A 27134-nucleotide genomic window follows, 5' to 3' on the forward strand; every position below is an offset into this window, starting at 1 on the left:
TCTTTCTTTCCCCATTTCTCCCCCCCCCCCAATTTTCTTTCTTTTTTTCTGATAAAGTCCTCTCAGATACTTGCTGACTGTCAGGCTAATTTTATTATTGTTTTCGCTTGATTAGTTCTGTATGACCTGGGTCGCCCTTAAAACCCACATCTCTCGGGGAGGCTCCCCAAAGGCTGCCTTTTTTCCCCCTTCCACCCCTTCCTCAAAAGGGATGGAAAGTGCCTGCCATTGCTCCGGACAAAAGCCCTGGAAGGTTTTTCAGTTATTAGTCTTCTGAAGCAGCCCCTTCCGCTCACCCAACCGCAAAAAAACCTCATTAGGGGGGCACCTTTATTTTCTGGCTTCTATACCCAATGCATGTAAGGGTTACATATGTCAAGTTTCTCAGGTCTTGGATGAATCTGAACATTCTCTCCTTTAACCCTGCAGGGCTCTTTAAGTTGAGCCCACCACAGGGACTCGCTGCATCTTTTCACTTCTACATTGTCTTGGCTCAAGGGCCACGGATCCTTTAAAAATAAAAAGGAAAATGCACACACCCAGAAACAAAAACCTAAGATGAACTTGTGTACAACGGCATAGGTATTATATTGCTGCACAGAAGTGAACTTTGACAGGTGTGCATCAACAAGCAGCAACAGATAAGCAGTGTTACCACAATCTCATAAAAGTTTCTCCCCAAAAGCAAACCGAAAACCCACACCCCACTAAAAGCAACAAAAGAATATTGTTTCAACATGAAAGCTAACATGAGCACCTGTCTGACATGTGGATGAAATACTCTCCAAATAAATTTACCCTTTCCAAAATATATGGAAATATATATATCTATGAAAATACTATGAATACTAGAAGGGTGAGAAGCTCATTTAAAAACAAAACATTTCCAGAGGGTTCGCTGTGTTATGCTGCAATCCTAGCCCATTTACCTGGGAGTTAGACACACTGCACTATATAAGACTTAACATTGTTAAGTAGACATTGTTAGGAGGACTGTGTTGTTAGTCTGTTGCAGGCAGCAGGGAAAATGAGCCTTGTGGCATTTTTAAGACTAAAAAACTTCTTCTGGCATAAGCTTTTGAAATGGACTCATGCCTGCAAAAAAGTCTACTATAATAAGGTGTCCCCCCCCCCATCTTTGCTGTTTTTGCCCCTACAAAAGACTGACACAGCTACCTGGTTGGGTTTTTTTATTAAAAAAAACCCCCAAACCCACAGAACAGCTTTTCAGCCTTTCTGTGAAAACTGCCTATCATTTTGAAGAGGGTACATGTATTTGGAGGGGTGTGCCTTAGTTGTCTATATGCAGGAGTCAACCGCAACACGGTCCTGTTCATAGCTGTGCAAGTGCTTGTGTGAATTATAATAAATTGTTCTTTCCTGCTATGAAAAAACAAGCAAGCCGTGTTCAGTGGCAGATTTGGGGACCTCAAATTTCTGTGGCGCCTTGGGCGACACTAAAATCCAGCTCCCTCCCTGCCTCTTGTGCTCTGTCCTACATCACTGTTGCAGCGCCGTCCCCCCACCCCACCCCCAGTGCCGGTGCACAGTGTGGCCACACCAGTTGTACTACCCTAAAACCACCTCTACCATGAGTGATGAGAATGCTATTGTGTTATATCAAGTGAAGGCGTACCTAGCTCTCTGGGGTTTTGTGCAGCTAGGGGCCTGCTTGATGCCATTTCATGACTCGCAGCTGGTACTGGACAGCACATGTTTCTGACTGCTGAAAGAAGACATTTGGGAGTATGGGAAGAGTGTGCAAAGCCCTGTGTCCATATTGCATTTTTATTATTAGTAGTAGTAGTAGTAGTAGTAGTAGTAGTAGTAGTAGTAGTATTTGAATCTTGCCTGCCACCTTCCCATTGGCCTTTGACTGGTCTCTGTCTCTCACTTCACCCTGTTGCATGGTCCTGGGGCAGTCCAGGCTGAAGAGTCTCTAGCCATGAGGGGTTTGTTTGTTCAATAACGCTTGAAAGCACAAGTGACCTCTGTATTAAGAAGGCTGCCGGTCACTGGGTAGACCCATGCTGACTGTAAGGCTCCTCCAGCAGTTAAGGCAAATTCAAGGAGACTGAGGCCTGGTCCTAGCAAGCAGCTTTGTTCCTTACTCCCATGGGCAGAGAGAACCTTTGATTTCATGGGGATGATTATTTTTATTCTTGCCCAATCAAGGATGAAGCCCAAGGAACAAGAGATTGCCCCTTTCAGAGACGCAACAATGGATCACCTCCAGCCCAAACCACTGGGAAGTTTTCTCTGTGTTTTGTTGAGGGCTCCTGGAAACCAGCACTATACAACTTACTTAAAAGGAGAGCGCATGAGAAGGGGAGGCGGCATGAATCGACACATTGTGGGAAGACAAGATGGGAGGGAGACACGCTGAACTCTTAACTCTGCCTCCAGATACTTCTCTGGCCAAGACTAACATTATTGTCCTTAATGGAAGGAAATTGAAACTACTTCCAAAGTAATTCTCGGTCTTTATCGCAGAAGGCAGAAATGAGCGGAGGCATTTCAGGGCTAGAGATGGAGACAGGAGGTTCAGAGAGTCAGGGAAATATCTGAGGGGTGTGTGTGTGTGTGTGTGTGTGTGTGTGTGTGTGTGTGTGAAACAAGGGGACAAGACTTTTATCCCAAAGCCATTGTAAATCTAAAGCAGGGTTTATCCTCCTCTGTGAAATGAAAATTGGGGCAGGGGTGTTGAGATCAAGAACAACATTTGAGCCACAAAGACTGTCATGGGCCACTGCAAGTTTGCAGAATTATATGTAAATGACCTAAGTTTTGAATGTGGTGGCCTTGTGCTAATCCCAGAAAGAATATCTACTTAGCAAAAGAAAGTGAGGGAGGGCGGTGTGGTGGTTTTTGTCTAATTTGGTTAACAGTGGCCAAAAGTTGAATAAATTAATAATAATTTATATTTCCAGGGTAACACTATCTCTGTAATGCTTCTGTGCTGCAGGAGTTTCTGAATGGCTTTGCGCCAGGAGAGAGAGAAAGAAATAGTCAAAGTTTTTTTTCCTTCTTCTTTCTCTCTCCATATTCTATCTCAAGGGATGAAGAAAATGAGTGTAAGACATGTTTTCCAATAATGGGCGCCAGGCACTCAATTTCTGCCGCTTCTATATTATCCCTGTGGACATTTAACAAGCGCTATTTTCCTACAGCGCTCATTTGGATTTGGAGCCACAAGTGTGTCTTCACAAAACAGACAGTTATTTCTTCCCTGTCCTCAAATTGTCCACCAATATGACCTCTTTTTAAGTCAATCTGTCACACCCGGTTTTTCTGTGTTTACAGTTTAAATGGAAGAAATACACTATGCTTTATACTCATTGTAATGAGGATTTTTTTGTCTGTCTCAGGATAATGGAGCTGATGGCTCACAAATTGTGGGTCAGCCTCTTCCATGACCTTAGTAAACAATCCAGCTCAGATCTCCCTAAAGCCTGCAGAATGAAATGGAATAAGTTAATTTACCTTCCGTCAACTGATCCGGAAGCCCAAAACACACTGAACAATGTAAAATACTGATTGACACACACGTAGGGAAATATTTTCCCCCATAGCACATGAACGAATGCTGGTCTGGAACACAGCAAAGGTAAGTGCAACCTGAGGTAATAATAGGACATTAAAATACAGGAATATTTGTGGGGTGAGAGAGAACTACACTGCAGCATGATTAATACATCTGAATTTAGAAAGTAACCTTTAGAATCATTGGATTGCCAAAACCTATACTTTTTGTTAGTTTGGCAAATTTAAAATCATTTTTTTAAAACTAACAACATTTTTCTGGTGTTAACTCTTTTGAAGTTTTAGTCAATGACACTTGTGTGAACTGCTGAAAATGAAGTCTGTTTGTCCTTTACATGGTTTTAAGATCAAATATCTGTTTATACATAAGAATGAAAAAATGCTGTATGATGATATTACTTCAGTATGGCATGAATGATTTTTTTTCCATGGGGGAAAGAATGAACTGTGAGCTCATTGGACAAAAGGAGGTATGTTGATGCAGTTTAAAAATAAATAGTTTATATGGAAAGAGAGAAACAGCGCAGATCTAGCATCAGCTGCCATATGCAAGGCAAACAGTGCTGGATTAGCAAATAGGCAGAGTAGCCTATGGGCCACACGACTTTTAGAGGCCCCACGACAATGGATCAAAATAGTATTGATTTGATCTTGAGAGAAAATTACAAAAATGTATCAGGAGATAATCTGCAAGCCTAAATGAGAGACAATGACCTGGGAGACTAGGGCTCAGATCTTCATTTATTCATGAAGTTCGCCTGGTGAACTTGGGCCAGTCACTGTCTCTCCACCTAACCTACCTTACAGGGTTGTTCAGTTGATAAATGGAAAATAGGAAAACCATGTATGCAGCCTTGAGTTTTTGAAGGAAAGGCAGGATATAAATGTAACAACAACAACATGGGAGTTTGGGTCAGTGCATACTTGAATTTTCTTTTTTCCTTATATTGAGATCTTATATGGAGTTCACCTTCATGGCAGCTATGCCTATGTACCTCAGCAAGATTTTGTTACCATTGTTCTGAACAATTATAGAACCAAACTGTCAAAAGCCCTGGCAGTAAGTATTTTTCTTCTTTATTTACTCTGTGTTTTACACTCCCTTTTTGGTTTTCATTTTATATATGGTAACATTCCATTCAGCCTGCAAAAGGTGACTGGGAAGGGCATGGGGATTTATCTTTCAGGATTTGAGTACTTCAACTTCTTCATCTTAAAAAAAAGCTTATCCTCATTATGTAAGACTTCACCTTACTGTACAATGTAAAATTGGAGCCTTTCCATTTCCCTACAGGACTTCTTTGCATGTTTTGCATAAAGGCAGAAAGGGTACGATCTGAAAGCAAGTTAAAATCTCACTTCTTGCAGCCTCAGTGCATCTCTGTTGAATTGTAGCATTACCTGGCTGAAATGCATATATAAACAGAACCACAAACTATCCTGGAAAGAGCTCTCACACCTCAAGTAGGCTTAGTCATCATTTTCTTTATGGATTCACTGAGTCATTGTGCTTTGCTTTGCTTTGCTTATTTAAATATGTATACTCTGCGTTTTGAGGAGCTTTCTCCCAAAAGCTGCTTATAATGTCCATTGAAAACCAACTCCATCAGACAGTACAATACAGTGGTACCTCTAGTTAAGAACTTAATTCGTTCTGGAAGTCCATTCTTAACCTGAAACTGTTCTTAACCTGAGATACCACTTTAGCTAATGGGGCCTCCCACTGCCGCTGTGCCGCCGCTGCACAATTTCTGTTCTCTCTTTTTTATATATATAAGATATTTATTAAAGTTTTTAGAAGTACAACAATAAAAATTAAAAAAACCTCATTTTAAACAAGAAAAGATAAAATACAAAAAAGAAAAAAAGAAAAATCAAAAAGAAAAAACAGAGAATTGAAATCCATTAAGCAAAAAATAAAATTCAATAAAAAATACAGCAAATCTTCCCATTACTTATCTTTCATTAACTTATTTCCCTGACCTCCTCACACCTCCCTTTTTTGTATTCTAAGTCAATTATCCATTTCAGCAAATCCTTTCCCTCTTTTCAAATTTTTGTCCTGTAAATTTATCTTAAAATTAATATAACTTTACTTTCCCTCCTTTCACCAACTAACAGTCTATTTTTCCTAAATCTTTGTAGCATTTCTGCTAAAATCACATAAATTCATTCCAACATCATTCTAACATTCATTAATCTTGCAATGTTTCTGTAAATAGTCTTTGAATTTCTTCCAATCTTCCTCCACCGACTCTTCTCCCTGGTCTCGGATTCTGCCAGTCATTTCTGCCAGTTCCATGTAGTCCATCACCTTCATCTGCCGTTCTTCTAGGGTGGGTAGATCTTGTGTCTTCCAATGCTTTGCAATAAGTATTCATGCTGCTGTTGTAGCATACATAAAGAAAGTTCTATCCTTCTTTGGCACCAATTGGCCGACCATGCCCAGGAGAAAGGCCTCTGGTTTCTTCAGAAAGGTATATTTAAATACCTTTTTCATTTCGTTATAGATCATCTGCCAGAAAGCCTTAATCCTTGGGCATGTCCACCAAAGGTGAAAGAATGTACCTTCAGTCTCTTTACATTTCCAACATTTATTATCAGGCAAATGATAAATTTTCGCAAGCTTGACTGGTGTCATGTACCACCTGTATATCATTTTCATTATATTCTCTCTTAAGGCATTACATGCCGTGAACTTCATACCTGTGGTCCATAACTGTTCCCAGTCAGCCATCATAATGTTGTGTCCAACATCTTGTGCCCATTTAATCATAGCAGATTTCACCGTTTCATCCTGAGTATTCCATTTCAACAGCAAGTTATACATTCTTGACAATGCACAATTTCTGTTCTCATCCTGAAGCAAAGTTCTTAACCCGAGGTACTACTTCCGGGTTAGCGGAGTCTGTAACCTGAAGCGTTTGTAACCCGAAGCGTTTGTAACCAGAGGTACCACTGTATAAAAATAGGAAATGCAGTATAACTAAACAATAAACCAGAATAGAAAGTAAAGTACAGTAATAGAATATTCAAAAGATTAAAAAAACCAACAAGAATTTTAAAATACAGTAATAAACAAATGCTGGGATAATCCGAGCTGAAATCCCTCTGCTAGGAAATCATGAGACATATTTGGACATAATTATAACCAGCCGTAAGTTCACCACCTGCAACTAATAGTCACTTAAATCAAATGTGGATGAATAAAAATTCACAGTGCAACTTTGTATGTTTGTTCAGAAGTATGTTAATCTACAGCTATCAGAATGAGAGCAATTGCTCCAGAGTCAGTGGGTTCTGTTTTCAATCCTCCACTAGAATCAGATCAAGTAACATGACTGAATCTAGCATGTTAAGATGTGGAAGTCACATCAGGAATCATCTGAGGGTGACAGAATCATGTAATTGGTCATCACTGCCCAGCTTCCCAAGGGTATTGAATTACGCAGCAAACACCCAGGTCTCATTCAGACACTTGCTGTCTTCCATGGGATCACTGTTGGTGTGTGTGTGTGAAATTCAACTAGGATCACATGGAATCTCTAGCTATTTGAACTTTCACCTCTGCATGAGGTCGGGGGGCTGGACACACACACAGCCATTGTGGTATGTGCAGTATTGTAGATCTTTTACCTGCTTCTGCAGTCACACAGGTTACATGACTGCTGCATGTTGATCTCCCACATGTGAACACCTTCCCCATACAAGCAATGGGACATGACCATAGTTTAATGGCAGAGTATATATGTTTTAGGGACGTGGGTGGCACTGTGGGTTAAACCACAGAGCCTAGGACTTGTCGATCAGAAGGTCGGCGGTTCAAATCCCCGCGATGTGGTAAGCTCCCATTGCTCGGTCCCTGCTCCTGCCAACCTAGCAGTTCGAAAGCATGTCAAAGTGCAAGTAGATAAATAGGTACCGCTCCAGCGGGAAGGTAAACGTCGTTTCCGTGCACTGCTCTGGTTTCACCAGAAGCGGCTTAGTCATGCTGGTCACATGACCCGGAAGCTGTACGCCGGCTCCCTCGGCCAATAAAGCGAGATGAGCGCTGCAACCCCAGAGTCAGTCATGACTGGACCTAATGGTCAGGGGTCCCTTTACCTTTATATATGTTTTGCAGGTAGAAGGTCCAAGGGCTGCTGGATGGACCAATGGTCTGATTCAGTATAAGGCAGCTTGAAGAAATGTTCCAGCTCTGGGCCTCAAGTGGACCTGGAGTCCAGCTGGTACCTAGTGCATTCCCATGTGCAATGGTGTGAGAACTCCATGGGTGCCTTAATGGGGCAGTAGTAAAACAGCTCCATGGTGAGATCTGCAATGATCCATTCAATAGCCCCCTTTCTCTGTCATGGACGCTTTGGCTGAGATTCCTGCATAACTTGGGGTCCCTTCCAACTCTACAATTCTGTGGTTCTATGATTCCATGACATGCTAATATCATTGTGTGAATTGGCTCCAGAGCCCTTGAGATTAAATCCTATAAGGTTTGCTTTCAAGGAAGCATGGAGATCTCAAGGCCAGGTTGCAACAACAAACAACACCATATATACGCCAGGGTATTCCCATCCGCATCAAAGGACACATCTGCTTAAGTTAAAGTCTTGTGGTGCAACCTGGCTCCTATCAAACCAATAGCAAAATAACCTACTGATTTTCTTGGTGTACCTTAGCCATTTGACACAGGCATCTCCCCCATCGCTTAAATAAAGTTTCCATTCCCCTTAGCTGTGTTTCTTTCTTCTTAAAATGCTTTCTTTAAAAAGGTAAAACGAAACAAAGCTAATGTGCACCTAACCTTACTCCATTTGTGCCAAAATCAGAGCAAACATTTAGAAGAACTGGCTGGCAGAAAGATGAATAAATAAACACAGCAAACATATCTCAGGCTGAACCTTTTTCCAGAAGTATATCTTTATTTCACTCCACCATTAATTTCATATCTATTTACAGTTGTGGAAGGAGGCCAGATAATTTATTCTCTTGAAATAATATAAATAGGTAATATGCGCAGGTGAGCTCAGCACTGCCTGGCCTTGGAAGGCATTTGGGGCCTTTAGGAACTGCAAGACTTGGAGAAGGTCGATGGCATGGCAACACTGGGAAGGCAAAAGCCATACACTTCTCTCTCTCTGGCAGCTCTTTAAGACACGGGGACCCTTTTTGGACCACCAGCTGGCAACGCCAGACGTAGGCTATAGCACTGATGGATGCTGGGCAGAAGGCAGGCTGAATGTGTTGGGGTGGGAATGGCCAATTAGGTTGAGGTAGTGGCGGTCCAGACTTTGCACGGATGACAAGAAGGTGCTGCGCTGCTGCTGCCCGTGGCCAGTGAGGGGCACAGGAGCGTTGGGGAGGTAAGGGAGAGTGGGGCTCCTAGCGGAGCTGTGCCAGGAAAAGGGGCCGTGTCCAGATCCCTGTTGGAACACAGGGTCATTGGGGCTGTGGCCCAAGCAGTCTGGAGCTGGTGGGAGCTGATAGGAGAAGTCTGGCTCTGGGAGAGATCCCAGTGAGGAAAAGATGGGTTCGGTGACAAAGCGAGCTTTGGACTGCAGGAAAGCCAGGATCCGGGCGTACTTGGTGTCCTTGGTCTCCATTCTCTCCACGGTGGTCAGGTAGTGAACTAGGTTCTTCATGCACTCATGGTAGCCATAGTGAAAGTAGTTGGCAAATTCAGCTAGAAGCTCTGTTGGAAAGAAAGAAAAATTGGGTTAGAGCAGTGGTTCCTATTCACACAGAGGAAGCCTAAAAAGCCATTAACTGTTAATAACTCATTCTTGAACTGCCCCTCTTCAAAATCAAATTGCCCCCTGTGGGGTGTGTGGTTTGGAACCATGGCTTGCCTACATGGGGCAGGAAGAAACTCAAACACCCCACCCTACAATGGACACCCTGTTTTTCCTGCCTCTTGCAGCAAATTAATGGGAACCTGTTTTGCCTAATTTAGTAAGTAGAGTTTGGCAACTAGTGCTTCCCAAGTGGGGGGGTCTCAGTGGAGTGGCGAAGTAAAAAAGTAGGACAAGGCTCCTGCACCTTTGCAGGTATTCACCTGTATCTTCTTCACCTGACCATTTTACACATGGGAAAAGGTGCATTGGTTAACGTGGGCATCCCATGGAAGGCAATGCAACAGGACAAAGGAGGCTTCAAGAATGTTGCTGTTTTTGGATAGGATTCAGCCATATACTGGCAAATTAAAGTTGCACAATTAGAGTTGGTTTGGTGCTCTTGTGTGACAAAGGGCTCATCCACACTTACATTTGTATCATGATTTCTAGGCAGGGGGCCAAGAGGTATTCCTTTTGTCCTGCCACTTCCCCTGGGAAAACCAGTGGTTTACTACTGCATCAGAACAAACGTCAAATGGGTTTTCTCCAGATTTATGTATGTACTGATTCAGCAGTAAACTGTGGGTTTTCCAGGGGAAGGCAAAGGGACGGAAGAAAAACCTCTCAGACCCATGCCTAGAAATCATGGGGCAAATGGAATAAATTGCAGGACAAAAGGGGGTGTGGATGAGCTCACTCCCTACCCCAGTGATGGGAAAACACACTGGAACGTGTGAGATAACAATCGCTTGATGTGGCATCACATAACCTCCCCACAATAACTGAAAATGAATGCTCAATACACATCCCATGAAGCCTAACAAATCAGGGGTAGATCAGCAAATACAGCATAAGAACAGAGCAACCCATGTTCTGCAGTCTTCCTAGTTAAGGTAGAAAAAGCAGCTATGTTTAAAGCACATTTGAAGCACAGGTTCCCACTCAAAGAATTCTGAGCACTTTTGTTTCTTAAGGGTTGCTGGGAATTGCAACTCTGTGATGAGTAAACTACAGTGCCCAGAGATATTTGATGGAAATAATGTGCTTTAAAGTTATGGTGCGTACACAGCCTCAGAGTGTACTGATAAATTCTCAGCCAACAATTTTGCACTGGACTTCCCCCCTATGTAGCCAGGTATATACAAACAATATACACCTATTTGAGTATATGTTCACATCATATACATCTGCTGAGTTTTAATGATTCATCTAGCTGATGAAGTGGGCTGTTGGTCACAGAAGATTGTGCCATAATAAATGCATTATTTCTTCATTATTCTACATCTCACAAGTCTGTAAAATCCTTCCTTATCAGGGAAAGAAGTTATCTTGCTGGATCAAACGAAATGTTGTTTGAGTCCTGCACTCTTGTCTCCAAAACCACCCAGGCTTGGAAAGCTCAAAGCAACGCCTAAGCTACTGTAATGCACTGTCTCTAATCATGGAGAGCTCCACCTTCCATTAATTTGCTTACTTTTTTGGGGGGGGGGAGTTTAATTAATGTAAAGGATTGTTTATTTATGTTCCATGCAATCCATTCACTGTGAGGTAGAATCACTGATTCCCAAATTACATACTGAAAACTGAGGCCACCACCCCACACCCATTTATCTGGGAGCTGGCCCCATTGTAATCAATGGGACTTACTTCTGAGAAGATTTATAGGGGATTGCACTGGGGATCTGAGTCTAAGAGCTAGTGGGTTGCCCTTGGCGATTTAACTCCTGGACCACTAATCTGGTCGTGAAAACGTTTGTGTCCAAAATCCCTCCCAGTGTCGCGAGCTGAGATTTCTTTTCCTCTCCACCCGTGTCGCCGGGATCCCCCAGTTTCACTAATGGGATTTCCCACAGCAAAGTGTGATCCATTCCCAAGGCTTCTCAGAGCTCAGCCAGCAGTTCCCGGCCAAGGGTCTTCTCCCTGCGCGCCTGCGTGGCCAGAAACGCACAGCCGCGGAAGAAGAGCGCGCCTACCCTTTTCTCTCCCCCGAGGGAAATCTGCAGAGTGAAGGGCCCGCAGGTACTGGACGGTCATCTCCAGGATCTCCGCTTTCTCCAGCTTGCCGGAACTCTGAAATGCACAAAGGCAGACAGGACTTCAGGGAGTTGTTTTCCAACCCCGTGCACCCGGAGCTTTGAATCCAGCAGAGTGGAGTTAACCTAACGACAAAAAGGCTTGCAAATGAGCAGGAGTAAGCCACACTTGTTTCATTCACAAAGCTATGATCACGATCCCCTTATTTTGCAAAATGCCACATACACTCCTTTCCATGCAAAAAGAACAACAGCAGCAGCAGCCACTCCTAAGAAACCCCACGTACGCAAATTGCTTCCCCTCTCGGCCGGAAAGACGCAAAACGCAACTTTGGGATGCGCACCTGTTTTGCCAAAGCCATTGGCACCGTCTTTCCGAGTTCGTTCAGACAGCGGTTGATCCGGTCCCTTCTCCTTTTCTCGATCACTTTATGGGAGACCGGGATCCTCTGGAAAATGCATGAGAACGACAGGCTTAGGCTAGACACACGTGTGGTATGGCAAGATGGAAGGGAGCATCGCATCAGAACGCGAAGTCGCTCCATCACCTTTAATTTTTCTTGACGTCTCCAGACACTTCTCTGCCCTTCAACACCTACTTCTGTACAGCTTGGAACAACTCTTTAAGAGCCAGGCACTTGTGAGCTCCTCCTATCCAACTCTCCAAGCTTTTGACATACTGGAGACAAAAAAGAAACAAAAACCTCCCCAAAACTTAGCAATGCAGCAACCTTACTGCTGGAGACGATGATGGGCCCATCATCTGCTGATGGTACCATCATCCTAAGAAGGCAAACTGGGGTGGGGGACGGCAAAGCCTCAAAACTGAGATATTGGAAACTTTCATACGAGATTTGAAACGTCCAGATATATGAAGCGCCAAATACTGCAAGGTTCCTATATCTCAGGAGTTTCGAGACTTCGCCTCTTTCTTTCTATTTCCTGAGTTCTGGTACTGCCCCCCCCCATCCCACACATAATCACAAGCCTCAAAACCGATGTCTAAGCCTGTGCAGCTAAGGGCCACCAGTTCCTTGAGGAAAGGTCGAGCCCAGTGGCAGCGCGCAGGGCACCTTCCCTTCTCCAACTCACTTTCCGTTCCTTCAATTTGGAGGCCATCGTGACAAGAAGCCGCTGCTGGGGGAGAAGCTCGCAGAAGGCACCCGATGTCCTCCTTCAAGTGGCCCAGGTGGATTGCAGAGCCCTAACTTCCAAGGGGCGGTTTATAAAGCGATCATTTCTGAAGGAGGGTGGGGGGATATATTCATGGCCTGCCTGATTCCCCAGGATTAGGGAAAGCAGCAGCGTTAGGAGGAGGAGGAGGCATGCATTAAAGATCAGTTTTTTAAAATGTGTGTATGTTCGGGTCTTCCCCCACCCACCCCACACCCCCAGCCTAAGGGGCGTGTAAGGGTGGGGGGACGTCAGATCAGCTTTGTCACTCCACGTGGCCCTTCAAAGGACACGTGATCGGCCCCCGAAGGGCATTTGCATGGCAACGACCCGCGCAGGGCTGAGGAGCAGGGAGCTGAGCGCAGTGGCGCGCCTGCAGGCTGCGAAACACTGGCCGTCTTCTTTCACTGGGCCGCCAAGCGCCTGGTCGGTCTCTCACACGACGGCCGCCTGTTTACAAATCCCAGGCACCCCACACTCTCCCCCCCAGCCCAACACACACATGCACGCACCCTGCCGCCGCCCCCCTTCCCTGTCCAAGCGCTGACTGCATTTTAAAGCCTGTCCAGAGTCATTAAAGTAATTAAGTAAGCCCTTAATAGGCTGTTCCGCCCAGTTCAAGGAAGAGCCCTTGGAGACGGAGTGGGCCCGTTTGTTCTCAGGCTTTTCTCACACGACTTGGTGACACGTCCATCTTTATGAGAGATGGCAGCCAGGCCTTTTTGTTTCTCCCGCTTTATGTGGCGGGGACACCCCGGCAGGTGTGGGGACTGGAGGCTGGCACGAGATTCTCTCTCTCCCCCCACCCCACCCTTTAAATTTTTCTCTCCTCCCCTCTGCAGACCTTAGGAGCCTCCCTCAAACCTTTGGCACACGACGGTCGTTTCTGTAGTGTGTGTGTGTCTCTCGAGGTTGTTATTTTCCCCCTCCTCCTCGCCGCTTTGGAGAGGCTCAATTTGTAGCCTATTATCCTATAGGAAAATATCCCATTGAAAAGTGTGAATGGTTTCATTGGGCCTAAATCTTAATAATGCGGGTCAAAGAAAAGAGGGGCAAAATAAAGAGGGGATCGCAGCTGGTCTGAGAGTGCATTATGTGGTGTCACCTGCGAGAAGGGTCGCCTACAGACCCCCTATTCATTTGCCTAATTTTGGTCAATTTAACAAACTTCAGGAGAAATTATTGTGGCATTGTTAGGGAGGGTAAAGCTTTCTGATCGAATTAACAGCATGTTTTGATCCGGTAAATGTCATTAGAAAGAAAGAAACAATCGCGTTTAAAGGGGCTGGGAGTGAAATGCGCCAAGTGGAGACGCCAAAGCGCAACGCTCACAAAGGGAGCAAGTAACTGCCACAGGGAACTTTTGTACACGCACATTGCTGAAGTTTTTACACAAAAAGGCATTATTTCATACTTGAATACGTCTAATCCAACAATTGTCTATTTTCTGCAAACATATTTTCACAGCATTGTTAACTTTTTTCCTAGGGCCTCTGTTCTGGCAGCCGCGCTTCTCGCCTTGAGAGCGCAAAGGGCTGTCTTTTTGGGGGGCAACAAGTTTGTCCGAGGGGGGGCCGGAGAGGGAATAATGGAGCTTGGGGAAGTTGCTTGCTTTCTTTTGAAAGGCTTGAAGAGGAAAATATCGAAAACACACAAACAGGAACTTGAGGAAATTAGCTAAAAAAGAGGGTGTATCCTTTTCCTCTCCAAAGCTTCGGAGCGCATTTTCGTGCCTCTTTCAACTTTCATTGGCACCTTCTTATTTAGTTGTATAGGGACACCCCCGCCCCTCAAACAAGCCCAATTTACACATCGACTAAATGAATAACAAATTCAACTCAGAATGTGACTATAGTTTGCACGTCCAAATAAAAACATCACCTAGACTTTGGAGATGTGTGCCAGTGTATCCAAACTTTAGTCCGTTCCATCGTGGAAACGGTGTATTCTCCAAAGCAATATTATGAACGTGTTTTTTAAAAAAGAGTCAGAAATATAGTTTCAGAGAGACGTTCTGCAAACTGTTTTAAGAAATAGGTTACTGTTCTCCTCCCTGATTTTTATAATTTTATGTTTAGATGAAGGAAACTGTGCCATTTAATATCTCCTAGAACTGTAGTTTTGGTTTGCTTTTGGTTATTTTGTATTTCTTTTTTTGATTGCTGCAAAATGCAAATTCAGATTCTTGTCTGTTTAAAGAGCTCTCGCTTCTTGATGCTTTGTCTGTAACCTGTTTTGTCTGCAACCTGATGGGTGACTAAACAAACCCCTACAAAATGTTATCCAAAACTGTGCGTGTCTTGCACGGTTCAGTCTGGGGGGGAGACGCTCCTGATTGTTGTCCAGTTTTCAAGATACACTGTTTCAGAAGGCTTGTAGGTTTCAGTATATTCAATTCTGCACAATGGGATTAGAAACTAACCGTTATCATCCAAATTAACTAAACTGTGAATAGTAAATGTGGGAGCTTTATTTCTCTCCCTCTCTTTCCAGCCAGTGGAGATGGAGTTGATCCTCTTACTGTCTGTGTTAACCGCCAGCTGCAGGCACCTGCAAGGCAACCCCCTTTTTTTTACACCACTCAACTTGTTTATTTGCTTCTTTTTCCCTGCCGGAGAATTGTGTCTCGGTCAGGACAGGCTTGGATGAGGTGCAGGTTCAGGCTGACAATGGAAGCTAGAAAGGACACATGCAAAGTGGATATGACAGGGGTGATGGAGCTGGAGTGCTGGAAACGTTATGGCATATTAAGGGGAGATGTTTGCTTTTACTTCTGATTTCTAACGTTACATCTCTGCTCAGACTAACAATGAGGGCCCCAGACAGACATTATGAGCTGCTTTGGAAAGCTCTTGACACATTTCCAGTTGGAGACTTCCAGAAGTATAAGAGCATTTATCGTTTAACTCTCCAGAAATACACAAAACCCACACCACTCTTTTATTCATCATAAACAGTAGAGTGCACATGTTTCATACATTTAGAAATGGGTACTCCCTATGGCCATGATTTCATGTATATACATAGAAAAAGCTCCCTTGGTTTGTGATTTATTTTTAAGCACTTTAGCAATGAGGATTCAACACAGACATAAATCTGGAAAATGCTCTTGTTTTTCTTTACACACAAGAAACAAGGCAGTTTGAATGCAAAGCAGTTCTTTCCATCCATTTATTTAAAGGTTCCAATCCTCTGTGTATTTTACTTGGGAGCAATCTCCAGTGAATAGAATGGGACTTACTGTGTAAACACGCAAAGGATTGGACTTAATGCCTCACGCTAGCATACACCTGTTAAAGCGCTGCTGCAAACTGACACCGAATACCATACAGCTATTAATATATAATATTAATTATTTCTTAATTATGCGGAAATTGCATACATTAATGTTAAGAATGTAAATGATATAGAAACATGACATAAACACATAAAAGCACTGACACCAGCATTTGAGCACAGTTGGCATACTTGAAAGACACCTCCCCCCATTCAAAACCTTATTGGGAAATTATGCTGTAACTTGCACTTGTTTTAATAGGCTAATATCTGGCAAGAGACATACCACACAAAAGCAAAAAGAGCTTCTTGTTTTTACTTCAGCATTGCTTCTTTACTCAATCCTTATTCCATAGTAGCCATTTGCTTCATTTAAAGAAGGATCTTTGATGACGGGGATAAAGTTATAGAGAGTCATCCATAGGCATAAATGCAAGTTGGGGCTGGCAGTGAAACAATAATTTCAAATGGTTTTGGATCTTTGTTGAGCTTCGCACACCCTTATTTCAGATCCAATCCATCTGTTTTTGTTTTGTGTTGTTATGGAAAGAAATTGAATTGAGGTTCTAACACCCCAATCCTATAAATTTTTACCAGGAAGTAAGTCCCACTGTAATCAATATGTAGCTAATGTAAAGGCAGTGCTGTGCAGTGGTTAGAGTGCTGAGCTAGGAATCTGGGAGAGCAGAGTTCAAATCCCTACTTGGCCATGATGCTCACTAGGGTGACCTTGGGTGAGTAACTTTCTCTCAGCCTAGCCTACTCCACAAGGTTGTTGTGAGGGAAAATGGGGGAGGGGATTGTGTATGTCACCCTGAACTCCTTGGCGGAACGGTTGCATGGAAAAATAATTGTAATCATGCCCCCCCCCAAAGGAACTTATTCCCACATAAATGTGTAAAGGATGGGCAGGCCACAGGCCTGGGCAGGCCGGGTCATCCTCTTATATACCTGCTGGGATTGACAAGGCATCTGACCCTCACCTGAATCTCAGAGCTCTCCTGACGAGCTGCCTCTGATTAGTTATCATTTAACTCTTGGGGGAAATAGTTAGCTTCACACGTCATGTGCATGGAAGTTGCCAAGCCAATTAACCAACTAGAAGGATTACTGTTAACAGCACCAGTTTTCCTATAACTTGATATTGCTAGATAGTTTTGATGAACTGCAAAAGCATTTTTAGTTTGCTTTCTGTTGCCACCCTGGAACTTTTCTTTATTAGTGCCACTTTGTTTTGTATGATTTCTTGTAGATGAAGGAAAAGAACCTTTCTGCTTGTATATATTGATAATATAATTTTGGTTACTGAGGACAAACAAGATTGTACAAAAACAAAACGACAGGGCAGGAACTACACAGAGCAGGGCCTTTTCACTGGTGGTGCCCTGCCCTCACATGAAGTTTTGGGTTAGCAATTTTGGGAGAGGGGAGACTGCCTGCTGGGGAGCGGGCGGGCTGGCAAGGCCCCCTAGATTTAGAGGCCCTAGGCTTCAGCCTACTTAGCCTATACATAAATTTGGCACTGCTCCTTACATTATGCAATGCACATCCTGGGGTGCAACCTATCTAACCCCCAGTTGCAGTGCCCCTTTCAGAATAGGGAATGGCCTTCCAGATGTTTGGGACTACATCAGCCCCAGTCAGCATTGCCAATGGACATCTGCAGGGCCACAGGATCCTCATTCCTGACTTATAAGGTGATGTACATTCTCTTCATTGTGACCTGCCATTAGTTGTGCACAGCACACTTATCCAGCTCTGAGCCACTGCTGCTTTCTCTACATAGTCTACACCTGCCTTAAGACAGCCTGGTTCCCTCCAGATGCTTTGGACTACAACTCCCATCAGCTCCAACCAGCATGATGGGAACTGTAATCTGTAACATCTAGAGGTTGGCAAAAGCTAGCCTACATTCTGGGTTTTTAATTCTGGCTACCTAATTGACAGATGAGAGGTTTTTCTCATTTTCTTTTAAATATAAAAATACACTCCACTGAGGAACTCAAGGTCTTGGGAGCTATTTTATTACCTTATTCCAACACAGGTAGATGATGGAATTTGAAATGAAGCCCATTGTAGAATCATAGTATTGTGGAGTTGGCAGGGACCCCAAAGATCATCTGGCCCAACCCCTTGCAATGCAGGAATCTCAGCTAAAGCATCCATGACAGATGAAATGTAAAATGTTTGATGGCAGATGAAATGTAAACTGTTTGCTGGCTAACACTGGTATGTATTTATTATCATCTATTTACTGTCAATCTAACAGATGACGTATGACTTATATAACATGCACAATTATATATATATATATAAAACAGATAAAGCATGTTGCTGTTAAACAAACCCCATTAAAGCAATCTATGGCTGCGTGAGAAGTTTCCAAAGCCCACCTGAAAAATAAAACCTCCCACTGGCTTCAGAAAATGCTCAAGCTCAGAGTTGGGTGGACCTCTGGAGGAAGGCTGTTCCAAAGGTAGAGTTCAATCTCAAGAATGCCTTTCCTTCTGCTCTTGATCACTGTATTTTGCACATAGAGGTATTATCAAAAGCTGTATTAATAAGATTATCAGTATTCATAGAATCATAGAGTTGGAAGGGATCCTGAGGATCATCTAGTCCAACCCCCTGCAATGCAGGGATAGGCAGCTGTCCCATTCAAGGACTGAACCTGCAACCTTGGTGTTATCAGCACCATGCACTATCCAGCTGAGCTATCCAGGCTGGTGAAGGTCTTTGTAACATGCAGTTCCTAAGCTATGCAATGATACTGGCAATGAGGGCTCTTTGCTTTTCACAGATCCTTTTATATCATTGGCAGTAGCAGACGGTGGGTCAGAACTTCACTTGTTGTGCATGCTCATTTAGTTCTTGAATCAGAGAAGCCAAGACTAACTTTGGGATCCTATACATGCTTGCTCAGACACAGGGCCCATTGAGTGCCAATGAGATGCACTCTCCAGTTGGCAGGAGCTGGGACAGAGCAACGGGAGCTCACCCTGTTGCGGGGATTCGAACTGCCAACCTTCTGATCTGTAAGCCCAAGAGGCTCAGTGGTTTAGACCACAGCGCTGCAACCCCTTTGACTGGAGCATCCAGGGGTCCTTTACCTTTACCTTTACTCTCCAGTAAGTGGATGTTTTATTTCTGGAGAATTCTGCAATCTCACTCCAGAATCTGCTGCAGTCTTCCCACCTCCCACACCTCTGCTTGGGACCTTTGTAAGGATGAGATACCCCTTAAGGATTTACTCCTGCTCTCCCTGGTGACTTTCTAGGGGCTGCTATTTCCCATTTGGGCAAAGGAACATGCATATATTTTGCAATTGGTCTTTTCTGAAATATTAAGATATTGCTGTCTAATTTTTTGTGTTTAAGTTGTACTTTTTAAATTTATTTTTTGGTTGAGTTTTGTATCTGGGAATTATCGTGTGTGAACCGCCTTGGGGGTTTTTTTGGGGGGGGTGTTGAAAGGCAGCATAGAAATAAACTTTAATTATAGCACTAACCATCTAAGGAAATTATTAATAACTGCAAATTCAGTATGAAGTTGTTTATGGGAGCTGAAGCTAAATACAACCACCAGTGCTAAATCCTAGGGATGTTGACATTGTAGATTTGGCTTGTTCTGGTGTACGCAATGCTTTTTGTTCTGTTTTGCAGCTGTGCGATTTGTGGTACCTCGGGTTACATACGCTCCAGGTTACATACTCTTCAGGTTACAGACTCCACTAACCCAGAAATAGTACCTTGGGTTAAGAACTTTGCTTCAGAATGAGAACAGAAATCATGCTTCAGCGGCGAGGCGGCAGCAGGAGGCCCCATTAGCTAAAGTGGTGCTTTAGGTTAAGAACAGTTTCAGGTTAAGAACGGACCTCCGGAACAAATTAAGTACTTAACCCAAGGTACCACTGTATTGTAATGGCCATTGGCTACAAACAATCAAATTGATTGGGGGAAAACCCACCAGCTAGACTTAAAAGCAGATCTGTTAGAGTCACTGGATTCTAGCAAGAATAAAAAGGTCTTAACAAACTTTTTTGGGAATATGGGAAGAAGGGGAACATATGTTAACTTTGACAAGAATATCATCTAGGTGATGAAGTGGCTTAATGGTTAAACCAGCACCTGGAGTTGGGCTCAGAAGGAAACAGATAAGCAATGCTATTTGCCGAACAGTGGTCAGATATGCACAGGCCACTCCATATCCTCGGCACCTATAGCGTTTCCCACCCACTGAAACTTCTGAGTCATCTTCAAGGGCAGCACCACCTACAGTGAATTACAGAGGTCAATTTTAATGGGCTTTAAAAAATTTATTTCCTCGATTTTCTCACACACACAAAAATCAAAGCAGCTAGCAATCCAAACATTAAAAAACAAAGAACACCCATGCAAAAGAAAAACAGCAGAGCAGATTGTCAAGATGGGAGAGGAGAAGCAGATGGTGCCGTTGAGCAGAAAACTCCACATCTCTATCTTCCCAAACTGTCTCTGAGCTTTAAAAAATACAAATCCATGTCTGAATGAACACCAGGAAAAACTGCCCAATGTAATATAATATATATGCTTGCTTACAGTGGTATGTAGTTATTGTTGTCTAATGACTGCTCATCTATCAAAGAGGTGATATGTAGCATATATAACAAAAAAAGAAATTTAATAATAATTGCAGTTATGGTGCTAGTAAACAAACCCTTTCATAGTAATTTGTTGCTGTAGTCAGTTTCCAATGCCTGCCTGAAGAAAAGTACCTTCCATTGGCTTCAAAAAATGTTCAAGCTCAGATTTTGGTGGAGGTCCAGAAGGAGGCTGTTCTAAAGGAACATCCTTTCTACACAACTAGAGGCACGACCCTGGTAATGTGCTTGGCAATAAAGCTTTCATCATGAACCTGCTGAAGGCTCTTTCTATATGCCAGGCCACCTGCAATTATTTTCTCCTAGGGCCAGTTTTTTAAAATGTGCCAAGAGATGGCTACAAGCCCCAATAATCTCGCTCCTTGTCTCCTCCGCAATAATCTCCCTCCTTGGATGACCTGCACATGTGTGTCCTGTGGGCAAGAGGGTGGGGCAGCCACAGTCCTGTCCTGTCTAAAAAAGCTGATCTGAATTTGTTCCTATCATGCAGCTATTAGAGAAGAGGAGCTCTGCCAGAAAAACAGCTTGGCAACTCAACCAGAGCAAACCAGTATTAGGGGCCTGGGGTAGACAGGGTGTTCTTGTTCTCCTAGCTGTGTTTAGGAAATCCAACAAGACTCCACAGGCTTGTACATTTCTTCTTCATCGTCCTCTCACATGCAAACTCAGCTAGTGTTGCCAATCCTTCTCTTAACCCTGGTTCAAGCCTCTGCCTGAAAACTAGCCATGGTTAGCATTAATATTGGCAGAAATGGAGCTGAGCAGCATGATTACCTCTGAAAAGAGAAAGGAAGGGAGTTTGCATAGCAGAGGAGAAGGAGGGAGAGGTGAAGCACACAGGTTTTCTTGCTCTCTTAACCCTGGTTAAAGGTAAAGATAAAGGGACCCCTGACCATTAGGTCCAGTCATGGCCGACTCTCGGGTTGTGGTGTTCATCTCGCTTTTTTGGCCAAGGGAGTCGTCGTACAGCTTCTGGGTCATGTGGCCAGCATGACTAAGCCGCTTCTAGCGAACCAGAGCAGTGCATGGAAATGCTGTTTACCTTCCCGCTGGAGCGGTACCTATTTATCTACTTGCACTTTGATGTGCTTTCAAACTGCTAGGTTGGCAGGAGCAGGGACCGAGCAACAGGAGCTCACCCTGTCACGGGGATTTGAACCGCCGACCTTCTGATCAGCAAATCCCAGGCTCTGTGGTTTAACTCACAGCGCCACCCACGTCCTTGGTTAGGAAGTCAGAAATCATACATGTGCAATAGGTCAATGTCAAGGTGCTAAGGATGAGTGCAGAACCCATATCCCCGGCATTTTATATTTTATGATCCCTGAATGGCTCACATTTAGTTAGAACTGCCTGATGCAAAATTTAACATGGCTGTATGTGCAGTCCCTGTCCTGTAAATCATATGCCATTCCAACAGATAAACTAGACATGTCTGGAACCTGAATGGCTCCTATATGTTTAAGAGCAGCTTGAGCTACAGTAGCCTTCCCTGGCTTGGTGCGCTGCCAATGCTTTGGAGTACAACTGTAAACCGCCCTGAAATCTACAGATGAAGGGCAATATACAAATGTAATAAATAATAACAATAATAATAACCATGCAGGCTGCGGTAGATAGAAATTGCAGTCCGAGATAAGGGGAGGGCAGCAGGTTGGGGGAAGGCTGACCTATAGAAATCAGCAGATGAAACTTTTCAAGGCAATGAGATAAGCATTATTCTCCGCCAATGATGGCAGAAAGGCACCAGAGCAGAACCCAGTTAAAAGCTGGTGACCTTATAGTTCCTGTGGATTTGACCAACTACCCAAGGCAGAAATACCTTTTTAAATCTAATTTTGGTAAATTTATACCCAGTTTCTATAAGAATCTAGCTTCAAACCCAGGCATAGAGGGATGCTCTGGTCATACTGCCACCAGGTGGACAATGCTAGACCCTAATTAACAGTTGTAGACATTAGGCAGCCTTCCCTCTTCCTAGTGATGAGGTCAGGTTAACATAGAAGGGGAAGCAGCGAACAAAGTGCAGTCTGAGCACTATTATCCATATTGTGCTTCCGCAACTGTCTTCCAAGTGTTGTTGTTCATTTGCTGTGCCTTCTCTGGTTTCGTTTTTGTATCACTACTGATGCAAAACAATAAACGATAGGTGCAAATGATAACTTGACAACTCTACCCATCTCCACCACCCTCTAAGAGAAGCAGAAATGTATCATCTTGTTTTATTGCCAGAATTCCCCCCCCCGACTTTTAATTTTTAATAATCACATCTATCCACAAAAAAAGACTAATAAAACAAGGAGAAATTTGATAAATGCGGCTTTTTCTATCCGTACTGGCAAAAATCCACCCTTCTGAATTTCTGCCACTCATGTAGTTGTAAAAGATAAAGGAAAACATATGCAGTACCAATTACCCTATTTAAAAATATTAATTACTCTCCCTGAACTCTGATGGTGAGGCACAAATTCTAACAATAGCATTTACAGACTTTTAAAAGAGTCCAGTACAAGGGGCAGGGTGTATACACACTCCCCATTAGGAATGCCGATTATATTATTAACCTATGCTCTTGTGCTTTTTACAGCATCTTAATTTGCAGACATTAGCAGGCGATAATGCTAACTTTGAAACCTTCTACTGAAATCTTCTACAGAAGAGTCAAGTTATATTCTGCAGGGGGACAGCCTAACTAGATTAAGAACAGGGACGGTAGCTGGTTAACATCTGTAACCCTGGTAGGGGTGTTCTGGTGTAAAATGCTAGATCAGTCCAAAATAAGAATGAACTCATCAATTCTTTGATTGTGGATGAGTGGGGCTGGCCTGGTGTAGTGGTTAAGAGCGGTAGTCTCGTAAACTGGGTTCGCGTCTCCGCTCTTCCACATGCAGCTGCTGGGTGACCTTGGGCCAGCCACACTTCTTCGAAGTCTCTCAGCCCCACTCACCTCACAGAGTGTTTGTTGTGGGGGAGGAAGGGAAAGGAGAATGTCAGCCGCTTTGAGACTCCTTAAAGGGAGTGAAAGGCAGGATATCAAATCCAAACTCTTCTCTTCTTTTGCATTACTCATAGCACATATACAAACAGTGTGCATGCACACGAAAGCTCATACCAAGAACAAACTTAGTTGGTCTCTAAGGTGCTACTGGACATTTTATATATTTACAGATGTACAGTACAAAAGCAATGACAAACCTAGACAGCATCTTAAAAAGCAGAGACATCACCTTGCCAACAAAGGTCCGGGTAGTTAAAGCTATGGTTTTCCCAGTAGTGATGTATGGAAGTGAGAGCTGGACCATAAAGAAGGCTCATCGCCGAAGAAGTGATGCTTTTGAATTATGGTGCTGGAGGAGACTCTTGAGAGTCCCATAGATTGCAAGAAGATCAAACCTATCCATTCTGAAAGAAATCAGCCCTGAGTGCTCACTGGAAGGACAGATCCTGAAGCTGAGACTCCAATACTTTGGCCACCTCATGAGAAGAGAAGACTCCCTGGAAAAGACCCTGATGTTGGGAAAGATTGAGGGCACAAGGAGAAGGGGACGACAGAGGACAAGATGGCTGGACAGTGTTCTCGAAGATACCAGCATGAGTTTGACCAAACTGCGGGAGGCAGTGGAAGACAGGAATGCCTGGCGTGCTCTGGTCCATGGGGTCACGAAGAGTCGGACACGACTAAATGACTAAACAACAACAAGTACAGCACCAGTTCCTTTAAGCATTTAGGCACAGGCTGTAGCTCAGTGCCAGAGCACACGCTTTGTATGCAAAGGGCCTCAGGTTCAATCTCTGGCATTTCCAGGTAGGGCTAGGAAGGATTTCATCCTGAAACCCTGGGCTGCTGCCAATCAGTGTTAATAATCCTGGGCTAAATATATATATAAATAAATAAATTGTCCAGTAGCACCTTAGAGACCAACTAAGTTTGTTCTTGGTATAAGCTTGGTATAAGCACTTCTTCAGATACCTGTGCGTGCACACGAAAGCTTATACCAGGGGTCAGCAAACTTTTTCAGCAGGAGGCCGGTCCACTGTCCCTCAGACTTTGTGGGGGGCTGGACTATTTTTTTGGGGGGGAATGAACAAATTCCTATGCCCCACAAATAACCCAGAGATGCATTTTAAATAAAAGTACACATTCTACTCATGTAAAAACACCCTGATTCCCGGACCATCCATAGGCTGGATTGAGAAGGCGATTGGGCCAGATCCGGCCCCCGGGCCTTAATTTGCCTACCCATGGCTTATACCAAGAACAAACTTAGTTGGTCTCTAAGGTGCTACTGGACAATTTTTTATTTTTATATATATTTCGACTGCGTCAGACCAACACGGCTACCTACCTGAATCTAGAATCCTGGACTAGATAGTCAGAATTGGTAATATGCAGTTTCCTGTGTTCCTATGTAGGTAGTTGGGTTTTGTTTTGTTGTTTTTAACCACAGCCTTTAACTGCTGCAATGTTCAGAACTTGCACTTGCAGATAAGATGCTGACTAATGTCACAACTGCCATTCCTTGACTTAAGACCATGTGTCGTATATCATATCCTTGCAGCTGCATCGCCGCAGATGGATCATCATTTAGGTCCTTTGTGCTGATGCCACATCAGGACTGCAGAGCTGTCAATAATGCAAAGTGATGCTGTATCAGCCAGCTCAAGAATGATGAGCTAGAATTCTTTCCCACTTGCATATCCCACAACAGAGGATAAGACTGGCCTGTGAGAAGATTCTCTAAATAACAGATGGTTGCATCAAGTGGAAGCTGTTACGACCCTGAATTCAGTTCAGTTTAAATTCCATTGAAGTTACTGGGGTTAAGGGCTGCGATCCAATGCACTCTTATCTGGGAGTAAGTCCCGCTCAGAAGTCAATAAGACTTCTGGATAAACACAAATAAGATTGTACTACTGAGAAATTATAATTATGCACAGTATTGCAGTCATAATAATTAAATATAAGGTAAAGGTAAATCCCCCCTGGACAGTTAAGTCCAGTCAAAGCTGACTATGGGGTACAGCTCTCATCTCGCTTTTCAGGCTGAGGGAGCTGACATTTGTCCACAGACAGATTTCAGGGTCATGTGGCCAGCATGACTGAACCGCTTCTGGCGCAATGGGACACCATGATGAGTGCCAGAGCGCACAGAAACGCCATTTACCTTCCTGCCACAGTGGTACCTATCTAGCTACTCACGCTGGTATGCTTTTGAACTGCTAGGCTGGGAGAAGCTGGGACAGAGCAATGGGAGCTCATCCCATTGCATGGATTCGAACTGTCAACCTTCTGATCAGAAGCCCAAGAGGCTCAGTGGTTTACACCACAGCGCCACCTGCATTTAATTAAATATAACCTGCATTCCAATACAGCATTGTTTAGCTGATTAATTAATTGGTTAAAAAGCAACAAACATTTAGTACAGTGGTACCTCAGATTAAGTACTTAATTCGTTCTGGAGGTCCGTTCTTAACCTGAAACTGTTCTTAACCTGAAGCACCACTTTAGCTAATGGGGCCTCCTGCTGCTGCCGTGCCGCCGGAGCACAATTTCTGTTCTCAACTTGAAGCAAAGTTCTTAACCTGAAGCACTATCTCTGGGTTAGCGGAGTCTGTAACCTGAAGCGTATGTAACCTGAAGCGTATGTAACCTGAGGTACCACTGTATATCAGTACTATTATGCACTCACCTCTGTGTGTGCACGCACACACACACATTTAGTATAACTATTTGTATGAAATGTGTGCAGTCTAACAAACTTTCCCCTGTTGAACACAGATATTTAATGCATAACAAAAAAAGAAAAGTCCTGCAAATACAAAGAGAGGTTAATTTGCCTTTCTTTTTGTAAAAAGGAAACATACAGTTTTGAGCATCATAGGCAATTTACAGGAAGTATATCTGATGGTGAAACTTTATATTTGGTGTTGGCTGCTGCCCCCAAGTGGTGAGAGAACATACCTAATTATTATTAATAGCATTTTAAACAGTTGCCTTCAGTGGAATGCAGCTGGCTTTATGACCGAGAGAATATGGATTGCACCCAGCAAGGCAATCTGTATTATAAACAGATTCTTGTTTATGCATATGAGCTTCTCCTCCTGGGGGAAAAGACAGAAGTAATAAATAATTTAAAATCCTCTAGGAAAGCTTTTATTGCTGATTTTTATATACTAACTCAAACATATTTTTGTAGGAAAGATGACACACAAATATTTTGCATAAAAATAAACATTTCAGTGGAAGAGGAACTATCAAATAGTCTATCTAGGATGATAACCCATGAAAAGTACAACCAGCACCCTTAGATAGATAAAACTTTATTCGGCTATAAGCCCACAAGGTAAAACCAATCAATAAATAAAATAGCATTTTACATTCTAAAATATCAACTAAAATATTTCAACGCATAATCTCCTTCACGTTACATACAATCTCTAGATGTACCATATTGTGGCCTTGAAGATAAAGATGGTGGATAGAGTTTACTAGATTTTTAATAGTCATGCAGCATTCCATGAAGTCTTTTATATGAAAGAACTGAATTCAGGAATCTGGCAACCTGTAATGTTCTATAAGAGTCAATGTCCTGGAGTAGATAGGCTAGATGTAATTCAGGTGGTTTAGCAACAGTTTCCAAA

At 43.3% G+C, this 27134-nt stretch overlaps 1 protein-coding gene and 1 long non-coding RNA gene across 4 annotated transcripts in view; one reads left to right on the forward strand and one right to left on the reverse strand.

The window, feature by feature from the left end:
* The window catches only part of LOC310770538, a 30606-nt gene extending 28416 nt beyond the window's left edge, over positions 1 to 2190 (forward strand). Inside the window, exon 4 of the long non-coding RNA XR_014552247.1 lies at positions 2176 to 2190. This is a non-coding gene — a long non-coding RNA (uncharacterized lncRNA). The remainder of the gene's footprint in view (positions 1 to 2175) is intronic.
* Positions 2191 to 8427: 6237 nt separating this feature from the next.
* On the reverse strand, positions 8428 to 26549 carry HELT (helt bHLH transcription factor). Of its 3 annotated transcripts, none has more exons than XM_083631380.1 (4): positions 26455 to 26549; positions 11749 to 11853; positions 11345 to 11441; positions 8428 to 9229 (listed from the first exon to the last, which is right to left on the reverse strand). In XM_083631380.1, exons 2-4 carry the CDS (start codon positions 11764 to 11766, stop codon positions 8739 to 8741), a joined length of 606 nt encoding a protein of 201 aa, XP_083487506.1. In that variant the 5' UTR covers positions 11767 to 11853; positions 26455 to 26549; the 3' UTR covers positions 8428 to 8738. The 3 variants fall into 3 exon arrangements, with proteins under 3 accessions (XP_083487506.1, XP_083487505.1, XP_083487504.1); XM_083631379.1 differs by lacking the exon at positions 26455 to 26549 and adding an exon at positions 12497 to 12868; XM_083631378.1 differs by lacking the exon at positions 26455 to 26549 and having other exon boundaries at positions 11749 to 12107.
* Positions 26550 to 27134: the final 585 nt, after the last annotated feature.

This window comes from Podarcis filfolensis, assembly GCF_964270895.1.
Source record: "Podarcis filfolensis genome assembly, chromosome: 9".
NCBI lineage: Eukaryota > Metazoa > Chordata > Lepidosauria > Squamata > Lacertidae > Podarcis > Podarcis filfolensis.